We start from the raw sequence: 11,356 nt of genomic DNA, 5'->3' as shown, positions 1-11,356 counted from the left end.
CCATTGAAACTATGAATTAGTTGAAGGACCAAATCTGACACAAGTGAACAGTAAAGTTACACTTCGGTTCTCTAGCACTGCTGTTCATCAGAATTTCCTGGCCTGCTGCAGAGCCTCAAAATAGCATTATGCTTTAGATTCAGTCAAGATGGGTTTTGCTACAGCAATCTAAAAACCTGAGATTTTTGCAGTTAGTTCTGTATTGGCCATGATTCCAGATGCTCTGAAGAAACCATCTATGCATATTTGCTGCATGCACACAAACTAAAAGCAGTACTATTATCAAGTTGATTTCATCCCACATAGTTAGCAGAGTTATAACCAATAACATACAACTCTGAAAATATAAAGCTGACCTCAAAACCCCCAGTTCTTTCTTCAGGTTTCAAAATTCCACAGGAAAAAGTAATCTCATGAGATCTGTAAGAGACACCCTCCCCCCAAGAACGCCTTAAACACTTGATGCATGCAGTTTAGCAAGATTTAATGCTAACTTTCATCCCTGGGTATGTGAAAACTAGGGTGCTTTTGCCTTTAAAAATTTAGTAGGCAACTAAACTGAACATTATACACAGTAAGCTTCTTAGTATTTTATTCGTTGCATCTTTTATACAGAATAAGCTTCACTGATATTTAATTCACTGCAGCATTTTGCTGATGTAGCAACAAAAGATTACATTATAAACAAAGAACAAAAAATTTTACTTTAATTTTTTATATAAGTGTAACTTTTTCAGTTGACAAACAGCATCACAATTACTGGAAAAACCTGAAATAAGCATGTAAGCTAAGGCAATTTTTTTTAATCTCCAATTGATACTTTTCCTGTATTTATCATAAATATCAGAAGCTAAACTCCAGCAACTAAACATTTCTATAATTTCCTAGCAACCAGGATTCAAATAATGGAGAAAACACAGAACAACAACGTTTCTTTTCACTTAAGTTGACATCTGCCATCTATTTACACTAAGTATGTTAAATTCCAAAAATGATCATGGAGGGTAAGGAATTTTGAAATAACCTGTTAAACATTACTTAAAATGGCATTTTTGTAACTCAGGTCTGGGATTTAAAAATTACTAAAAACAATAAAAGACAATGCACTACAGTATGTCTATACCAATATTACATAAAAAAAGACAAACTACTCCATAAAGTGTCACTGAGATGCTCAACCAAAAATAATATACATTTGTATCTATAGCAAGATAAATATTACTGTAAAAATGCTCACATTAAAAAATATAGTTATTATTGTTTGGATTTTCATTAAAACTAGAAGGGACTACATGAGCCAAGGTATGAGGAATTCGTATATAATGACATGCTTCCTCATTTTATAGCACTAATAAAAAAAAATAGAGAAAGCTCTAGTATAAATCTTTAACAACGATGGTATAATTTCCTAGTTTCTTTTAAAAACTTTACTACATGGGTGTATGTGCATGCAAGTCTGTGCACATATGCCTGTGTACATCAACACACAAGCACACAAAAAATAAAGTGTACACATTACACATATACACGTTCCTGCATGTAACATTTCTGTAATGCAAACAGTATGCAGGGATTCCTCCATGCAACCATCAAGCGCCACACGCCATGCTTTCTTATTTCTCTTTTTATGTTTTATCCAGTAAATGCAATAACACTTTCATATCTGGCCAAATCTAAGTGTTAAGACCTTTAAAAATCATGATGTAATTTAGCCATAACAACACACACAAGAAATAAATGATACTGCAAATACTGCAGATCACAAGTTCAACGTGAAAGTTTGTCATGAAATGGAATGTAAATGATTCTAAAAATTAGTATTCAAAGATTAGTTAAATAGAATGGCAAACAGCTTGAATTTGTAGAAAGTTTAAAATGTATTTCACATTACAAAGACTGGAGATACTTTATAGGTAAAACTTTCAAATATGGATATGACTGGCTTTTATTTTTAATCTTACTTCTATTAGAAATAGACTTGTTTCCTGTACAGGTGATGCTCTGTCTATACCATATACAGTAGAAAAATAAATTCTTTAGCAACCTAGAAATAGTTTATAAAACTCTTGAAGTTTCATTTTCTTTGCTAAACATGCCAAGATTAGACTGAAAACTATAAATAAAAGCTATACAGACAACAGGTAAAGTAGAACAAGTTAAGAATACTACAATTTACACGACAGACTTTATTGTACTATTAACTCCTGTGTGCTTTGCAATAGGAATAGGGTTGACTTTTCTTTTTTGTTTATGTTTTCTTAGAAAAGATAATTACTTGCAAGAATATAACACAATATCAAGATAATTTATAATATACATGTACTTCAAACAGCAGCCCGGTTTATGGTATCGTAGTAATCTAGAATGATACTCCAAGTCATAATTAGAAGTACAATACCTAGGACATAAGTGGCAAAGGCAATTTTTATTTTGGTAAAATGGAGCAAATCAAACTCTTAAAAGCCTTAATTCTCAAAATCATCTATTTACTATAATACATACAAGACGATCTTAAATCTTGTTATAAGTGAAGATTACAACAGTGACCATCATAAAGCTTCTTTTTTTTTTTTTTTAACTACACAAAACATTCTAGCAGCTGAATGAGCCGGAACTGTTTTCTTCTTTGCAGACCTAAAAAGATGAATTTTGAGCATGAAAGAAAAAAAGCTGCTATGAAAAGTCTCACAGGTAGTGTTTATCTATGGTCTCTCCTTTGCTACAATTTGTAACCTTCTAAGTTTTTTTACCACTAACAAAATAATTAACCCAAAGATTTGTTTAAATTAAGCAGCATTCTTTTACAGCAAAACTGGTACCAAAGTAAAAGTAAAATAAAAAGAGATAATTTAAAAACATGGTGGAAAAAAAAAAACCAACAGTCATTTGAATTTTTAGTACAACATATCACAGGAAAAAAAAAATAATACAAGTTTATGTGATTTTATATATACACACTCCAAAGAGGTTAATTGTCAGTACCCAAAGTATTTATTGCTATGTATTAGCAATGCATTTTTGTATATCTTTAAAGGGTCACATAAAAATAGATTTAAAGAATAGATTAATTGAAGTCCTAGATTAAAACATTGTTTGGTTTAGAGAATTTTACTACAACAAAATTCATGTTTATGTATGAAAAGTTATATAACCTTATATGAAAATGTCATGAACTATTTTCTAAACACTACATGTATTCCCAAGTGGGAAAAATTAAAATATCTAAAATATATTAGATTAAGTTTACAAGACCATCAATGATCTTTTAAACATGCAGCTGTTTACAGAATTAACAGTTTTACAAAATGTTTAGTTCAGTAATGGAACAGAAAGAAATAAGTAGGCAACATCAAAATTTTTGTACAATATCTGAAACTCACTTTTACAACAAGCATGTCCTTGGTATTGTGCTGTAAGAAATAATAAGCAAGTTCACCCACCCTTAACAAACTGTCCACAGGTTTACTTACAAGGAAAGATGGATGGTGAGGGACTGTAAAATTCTCAACAGTGCATTTTGCATTCTTTCATAAACCATCCTAAGCATACCATCACGTAAGTAGCCAGGAGATTACAAAATAAACTATAGCTGGGCTTTAGTTGTTTACACAGAATGCTCGTATGTGAATAAAATTGCCAAAAATAGCATGTTAAATAACAAAAACAGCCATAAAGCAGGCTGTAAGCACTGAATGTTTCATAAATGTAGTTTTTTAAATCATTAAATTTCTATAGAAAAATTTTATTCACAATATATTGTGACAAACTGTCACAGGAATGATATAGTGATTGCAATAAGGTATCATGCAGCAGCAGCTTTGTACTTTATAGCTATTTTTGCTTTTAAAAATTAAACCTCTCCAGTCATGCTTATCACACAGTTTTTATCTGCAGTGTGTACAAATGAGGAACACAGTACAGAATATAACAAAAAGATGTCCAATTAGCTGGATGGGAATTATTTGTCATAAATATGAAGTATATTACTGTATCCTGAAACATGCATGTCTATAGCTTGTCCTTACTGTCCAGTGCCAGGCTGCCTGCAATCATCTTCCGTTTATATAATGCCAAGAGGGTCTGCTGGTAATTGTGACTGTATCAGCTGAGGCTGCAGCGGTGGTGGTAACTGAAGAGGTACCATTGGCTCTACCATCTGCACTGTGTTGGAAGGAGGTGGCTGACATGCCACTGGGTTAGGTGTTTCTACAATCTCTCCGTTGTAAAAGAAAAACTGACACTGTTGAATGAAGGTCTCTATAACCGACTGGTGGATTTTGGTGGTAGAAAGAAACTCTCTGTTTTCAAAATCAGGTCTCATCAAAGTAGGCCAGAAACAAATTGATAAGTTATCAGCAGTCATAAAGTTGGTTTTATATTGCTGACTAACCCTGAAATGAGAACATGTACAGTATGAGATATAACCAGCATGCATTCAACTACAAATATTTTCATAGCTCTCTCACTGTAAGCATTCTTATCAAACAATCTCAAAGTTTTTGTTACTTTTCTCCAGCTATCCATTTAAACAACCATTCTTGGTTTTGTTTAAACTACTATGCAGAAGAAAATCTAGAAGCCATGACTTTTAAGATTTGAATAGGTAACAAATATAGATCTGATTCAGCTATTAATCAAGAAATAAGTTCAACACTCCACCAACATTTTGAAGTGAGAATAATAAATTTAAATTTCTCAACCAGCTACAGGATTTCATAAAAATAACACTTCATACACCAAAATGTCTACAAGACATCCATTAGAAAGTCTTATGGAAATGGTTTCTTACTGTAGGACAGTCAATATTAACTAACATCTGTGACAATCATGATCTAAATTAATTATTAGAATACTATTATGAGACAGGAAAAAACAAAACAAAACACAAACAAAACCAACCACAAACCATCCTGTTACAAAACTTATCTACAATTAAATGCCACCTCAGAAAAAAATGCACTGCTTCTCTTAAGTTAGAGTCAGGATATTCTGTTTTCTAAAAAGTACTCTGCATTCTAAAGCAATATCACCATTTTTTTCTAAAAGCAATTGATGAGAGATGAATGAAAAGTTATGTGTTAATAAATCCAACAAACACCTAAGATACTCATTCAGCTGGGAACATGCAATTCCTAAATTACAGTAGACAGTACAAAGGTAACAGCTTCAGTTGTCCTGCAGAAATAGAGAGAAAATAAAACTTCAACAACTTGTCAGCTACAATTTTGATGATCAACAAGAACAGACTGGAAGAATTTCTGACAGCTGGCTGCAGTCCATAGATTCAAAAGCTGTGAAAACCATAGTAAACACTAGAATTAATGCTATAAAAAAATATTTTCACTCCTTTACACTGCATGTACAGTGGTAACTATAAAGGGTAGACTTCCATTTTAGCATATGCATTACTTATTCCAAATAGTGTGAGGGTACACAAATACTGCCTTTCAATCTGGTTTGAATAAGCTTGGTCCAAGGGATATTTGGATACTAATTCTGAGAGACAGAATATTCATAACCTTTTTCTTAAAAAAAATTGTATTTTACCTTTATTTAAGGATTAAAGAACCTGAAAATGTAAATGTAAGCTTACACTTTGTTTAGCATTTTTAAAGAGTTTTCTTCATATACCAACCAGATTCATTTCTGTATAAATTCCTCCTGACTCCAGTCAGCACAGGTTTATGAAGGGCAAGTCCTGCTTGACCAACCTGCCCTTCTATGACAAGGTGACCCACCTGGTTAATGAGGGAAAGGCTGTAGATACTGTCTGTTTGGACTCTAGTAAAGCATCTGACACTGTCTCACACAGCATTCTTCTGGAGAAACTGGCTGCTCATGGCCTGGATAGGTGGATTCTTCACTGGGTAAAATATGGCTGGATGGCCAAGCCCAAAGAGCAGTGGTAAATAGTGTCACATCTAGTTGGCAACCAATCACTAGTGGTGTCCCTCAGTGCTTGGTATTGGGGCCACTGATGTTCAATATCTCCACTGATGATCTGGATGAGGGGATCGAGTGCACTTTCAGTGCCGCACTTTTTCAGACGATGGCTGAACATTAGCCAGCTTGTGCCCAAGAAGCCAAGGAGGCCAACAGTATCCTGACCTGTATCAGCAATAGCACAGCCAGCAGGGTCAGGGAAGTGACTGTCTCCCTGTACTTGGCACTGGTGAGGCCACACCTCAAATACTATGCTCGGTTCTGGGCCTCTCACTATACTGAGGTACTGGAGTGGGTCCAAAGAGCAATGAAGATGGTGAAGCACATCTGGAGCACAAGTCTGATGAGGAACAGCTGAGGGAACCAGGGTTTTTTAGTCTGGAGAAGAGAAGGCTTATAGGGAACCTTACCGCTCTCTACAACTACCTGAAAGGAGGAATGAGGAGGTGGCTGGCCTATTCTCCCAAGTAACAAGCAACAGGACAAGAGGTAATGGCCTCAAGTTGCACCAAGGCAGATTTAGACTGGATATTAAGAAATTTCTTCACTGAGAGGGTGATCAGGCATTGGGACAGGCTTCCCAGGGGAGTGGTGGAATCACCATCCCTGGAAGTGCTCAAAAGCCATGTAGATGAGTGACATGGCTCTTCTACTTGCAGTAATCCAGCTACCTGACACTGAGCAGTCAGCTGTACTACGCAAATAAGTGACCAGCTGAAGACATATGACAATTCAGGTTGCCACTCTTTCACAGAAATTTCTACCAGGTCCATTAAGAACTACTGCAGGTAACTAATAACTGTGTCAAATTTGAGATGTTTGAGATGATTTTTAAGGAAAAAAAAAAAGCTCTGTAAGTTCTTTCAAGGTTTTTCACTACGTACACCATTCGTGTAACTATAGTAGTAATGATGCCAGATATTTATACGTCAGTAAAATCTGAACAGGATATACAAACCTTTTATCAACCTCTCCTAGTTTCATTTTCTACATTTATATTAACATGACCAATGCAGCATGAAATTTGCAATTCTAGTAGTCAATTGTTACAAACAGTATTTTTTGCAATGCTACAACTTGAAATTTTAGTAGAAAAATACTAAACCTGTTTAGATGCGTTATTATGTATTTGAAGACATCATAGTTCACTGGGTGGAATTTCTTCACAATTTCTTTTAACTCATGTAGTCGTTCCGTCTTATCGATGATTTCTACAGGAATAAGTGACATTTACTGACACATCTAGAAAGACATACTGAAGAAAGCATTTCCAAGTCTTTTTCCTAGTATAATGGTACAGATAAGATACCCACAGAAAAATGCTGAGTGAGAATTTTATAAAATTCCCATCTGCATATACTATTGCATTAATTTTTTTTTAATTACAGAAGTATCTAAAAACAAAGTTATTTTTCTATATTTAAGCAGAATTATTTATCTGTGTTAACAGTAAAGAAAGACTTTATTAGCTCACTGTTGGCTTGTAGAATGATAATGAACAATGTTACAGGGTTACTTCTTGTTAGGTTTTCCTCTGCTTTCAAAATGTTATGACTTCAATATAGCTAAGATTTATTTATACTGAAGCTTCATAAAGATTTGGGGGAAGGAAGATATTCACACGAACTTAGAATATTTTAAGCTTAGCAGTTATTCAAATAAAAAAATTATGAATTGAGCCTGGTGCAGCTATTTTAAATATACTGTTTAAAGGAGAACAGGGATTTTCACAGGCCCAAGGGACATTATCTATGCTTCAAAGAGGAAATAACCAACACATAAGGAAGAACTAGAGAATTAAAAAAAAAAACAAACAAAAAAAGTAGCAACAACAACAAAAATTTTTAAAGAAAAAGCAACCAGAAAACAAAACAAAACAAACAAAAAAAATGCTGCTAAAAACACCTAGTACTATAGAACCATACATTCTGTAGAATTATGATTCATATCATAAAAAGGAATACAAGCTCACCTCTACTACTTGACTGCATTGGTAAAAGAAAAATATTTATGTAAGTCCACTTATATTCTATGCTATTGCATGTTTTCACTGAAATTCAACTGATACACTTTTAAGAAAAAAAAACAAACCCTAACTAAATGCACTAAATAAGTGATTTGTCAGAAGACTACAGATGAAATACCACAAATAGGTATCTACAGAAGAAGAGAATTACCTAATATTCCACAGATGTGTCTGATTTCTAAAGCCCATTGTGAATGTAAGACTTTATGAATGCAAGGGGGTTTTCCCCTGTTAAGAACTGTAAGACATTTGCAAGAACTCTCATCATAAGCAGCACTAATAAAGAATGAACAAAACAAAACAAAAAAACCAAACAAAACTAAATAGAAAATATATATTTCAGCAACTGAATTTCCTAGGAAAAAGAGACATAATAAATCTCAACTTATTTATAAAAAATACCATGTTTATTCCATTATACAGTTCTGTTAATTTTAAAGACTAAAAAGAATGCACATGTCTAAGCAATTTAACAATATTTCACTGCAGCTAGTGCTTTCAACTGACAATGAAGTAAAAACTGCAATAAGGGCAATTAATATAACATAATTAGATCAAGACAAGATTGTTTATTACTTACTTGATGTTTCTAACAACTCTTGATGCAAAGAGTAAGGAATTAATGGATCTGGCAGATCAGCAAAAAAAGCTTTAAGAGCCCCAGCTACTGCATTTACTGTTACTCCCATAGACTCTAGGCTGATATTATGATCTGTGAAACAAAATGAAACAGCAGTGTAAGTAAAATCTACAGCTATCATTCCTTACAGCATTTTATGAAAACAAGAATTCATCCAAAAATTTAAATGTTGCTAAATGTTACAAAATGCACAAATAAATTAAACCTACAGATAAGCTGCCATCACTGTGACCCACAGGCAATCAAATGTCAGAAAATCCCATAGTGTAAGAAAACAGTAGAAGATCAGAAAAAAGTCTAAGTCTCCATGCAGACTTAAATGCTTTTGTAGCCACTGACTGGCTTTTGATTTATCAATTATGACCAATCATAAGTTTTTAAAAAAAATTTTGGGAAACAGAATTTAAACTTTATGATTGTGTTCATGTGACTACATGAAGCCTTTTAAAGGTTAACAAAACATACCAGTGACCACATGTGGCCACCTGCTAGATTCCCAAATAACAGAAGCTTTATTTATAACTAGAGAGGCTTTTTTTAATTGAATGTTATAACAATAAAGCCACATCAGGTAATTTTAAAGCCAAGGCCAGAAGTGGAAGCACTGAAGCTGGAGAACTTGAGTATTTAAAAACTGCAATTTTCAAAACGCTTTTCTACTTTTCAAAAGTCCGCTTCACCTGAAACTCTGGAACTTCCTTTAATAAGGGCTGAAGAAAATCTAGCATTTATACTCAGACTATGTGAAACAGCACAGCACAGGCTAAATAACTACTGCATTTATCTTCCTTATCTTCTAAGAGGTATTTTACTATTTTTCACAGGCAAAAGCTCATGATAATATCCAAGAACTTTTAAGCAGTGTTTTCATTCTGAAATATCAACTGAGATCATAAATTAAATGAGAAAACAGAAGGAAAAAAACACTGACCTCTCTTTAACACATCAAAGTAAACAGCATGATCTACCAATCATATTCCAGTACATTCTAGCATTAAGAAGGTTGTGTTAGAAATTTATTATCAAGTTTTAATTGTTAATCCATATTATTCAAGGGAGCTTTCAACAAAATAAGAAGTACTACATATGCAGGGGGGGACATAAGGGAGAAGTGAATGTCTTAATGCCTAGGACTGATGAACTACTAACATAAGTGCCCTGTAGGACTGCATTTGAAAGTCTTTAAAACATTGGAATACCACCCAGAAAATATTTTAACAGCACTTAAAGTCAACTGCAATGAGATCCTATTCCATCTTCAGTTTATACAAAGCTTCATTCGTAATATCCTGGACTATACCAATACAACCTACAACAGCATTATGTACTCGGTGCTATGGAAGTCAATTTGAAGGTGCAACCCTTTTATATTGCACTATGATAACTCCACGGAGAATTCAAGTTCTATTTTGGCTTTGAATAATAAAATCTGCTCTTACCTTGATCAAACTGTTTCTGAATGTTATCTTGATCTGTTTTATTCCCACTAACACGGTATAGGCCTTCAGTACATAATCCTTGTCAGGGAAGAAAAAAAAAATTAAATATTCAAAAAAAAGTTTATCTACCCCAGAGCAAAACAGAGGTAGTCATAATTACTAGTTCAGAAACCAAAAGCAGAAAAAGCAAATCTTAAGCGTTTAAAAAGTAACATGTTAACCATTATAGTGATATAGAAGTAACAATACACAAAATACCAGTTGTTTATTTAGCCCACTATTCCATCTAACATGAATCAGAGGAAACCACATTGTAGGATAACAAGAATCTGACTGCAGGCATTTGTGGAATAATTTTACCCCAAATTATTCCCTTCCTGATCTCTACACCACACTGTTTTATTTGCTGTCTTTATTTATTTTTGTAATAAAAAAAAAATTTAATTCTGGGGTTTGACAGCCACAGAATTTATGTTCTTAAATACTGTCTTCACAGTTTGGGTGTAATAACTTACAATGGCAAGCAATAAATTAATAAATACTCTGTAGAAAAATCAAGCATTTGTAATTGATTCCTAATTTTTTAATTTCATGGTGTAACACACTCCTGTATGAGACAAGGACTTATTCTAACACACTTTCCTTTTTATCATTTACATTTCATAAACTTCTCATCTCCTCATTTTTCTATGGTAAATTATCGCATCTTTTACAAGTTTTTCTTTTTTTTGGAGAGGAGAAGAGGGGAAAAGGAGACAGCTATTAGGAAGCAGAGGTTCTTCAGGCTTCTCATTACTACTTCATTTCACTATGTGTTACAGAGTCATTATGATTACAGTAGCCATTCCAGATAAACAACGTTACAAATACACCTTTATTATGCACACACAAACTTGCTCACTCCACTCCAGTGTTTAGGGTTCCTTTCACATTGCTATCTTTTTGGCCACAGCTACTCACTGAATGAAAGCATCATCCTGCTCATCACACCATTACCAAAGATCTTTTTCTTTTGTTAATTTAGAACCCATTGAGGAATACAAGCAGTTTATAGTTTTTACAGTTCCATAATTCTCCAAGTTATCTTTATGGGTGTAAAATTATCTATATGCTAGATCTTCATAACAGCACAGGGTTCTAGTTAAAAATCCACAAGTTCGAGCTTTATGAAATCTCTTGGCTTTCTACCATCACTGCCCAGTGACTGAATGCATTTCAGATTATCAGATCAATACATAAGTCCTCCATCACACCACAGTCACCAAGGGTGTCTTTCATGTTACCAAGAAACACTAGGAATCCTGTTAC

The 11,356-nt window shown here is 33.7% G+C and overlaps 1 protein-coding gene across 2 annotated transcripts in view; it reads right to left on the bottom strand.

The window, feature by feature from the left end:
* Nucleotides 1–575: 575 nt before the first annotated feature.
* The window catches only part of ARHGAP5 (Rho GTPase activating protein 5), a 47,548-nt gene continuing 36,767 nt past the window's right edge, over nt 576–11,356 (bottom strand). The window contains exons 5-8 of one of the 2 annotated variants that reach the window (XM_061463483.1): nt 10,049–10,126; nt 8,550–8,681; nt 7,049–7,154; nt 576–4,391 (exon numbers count right to left, since the gene is read on the bottom strand). In XM_061463483.1, the coding sequence (XP_061319467.1) occupies nt 4,061–4,391; nt 7,049–7,154; nt 8,550–8,681; nt 10,049–10,126 (647 nt within the window). In that variant the 3' untranslated portion in view covers nt 576–4,060. The remainder of the gene's footprint in view (nt 4,392–7,048; nt 7,155–8,549; nt 8,682–10,048; nt 10,127–11,356) is intronic. The other variant, XM_061463484.1, reaches the window with a different exon arrangement.

The sequence above is a fragment of the Pezoporus flaviventris genome, unplaced genomic scaffold (genome assembly GCF_033815535.1).
Source record: "Pezoporus flaviventris isolate CSIRO_AGI_PZ_B2104156 unplaced genomic scaffold, CSIRO_AGI_Pfla_v1 ptg000036l, whole genome shotgun sequence".
Taxonomy (NCBI): domain Eukaryota; kingdom Metazoa; phylum Chordata; class Aves; order Psittaciformes; family Psittacidae; genus Pezoporus; species Pezoporus flaviventris.
The sequence above is the reverse complement of the archived record's forward strand: the minus strand, read 5'-3'. Positions and strand labels throughout refer to the sequence as shown.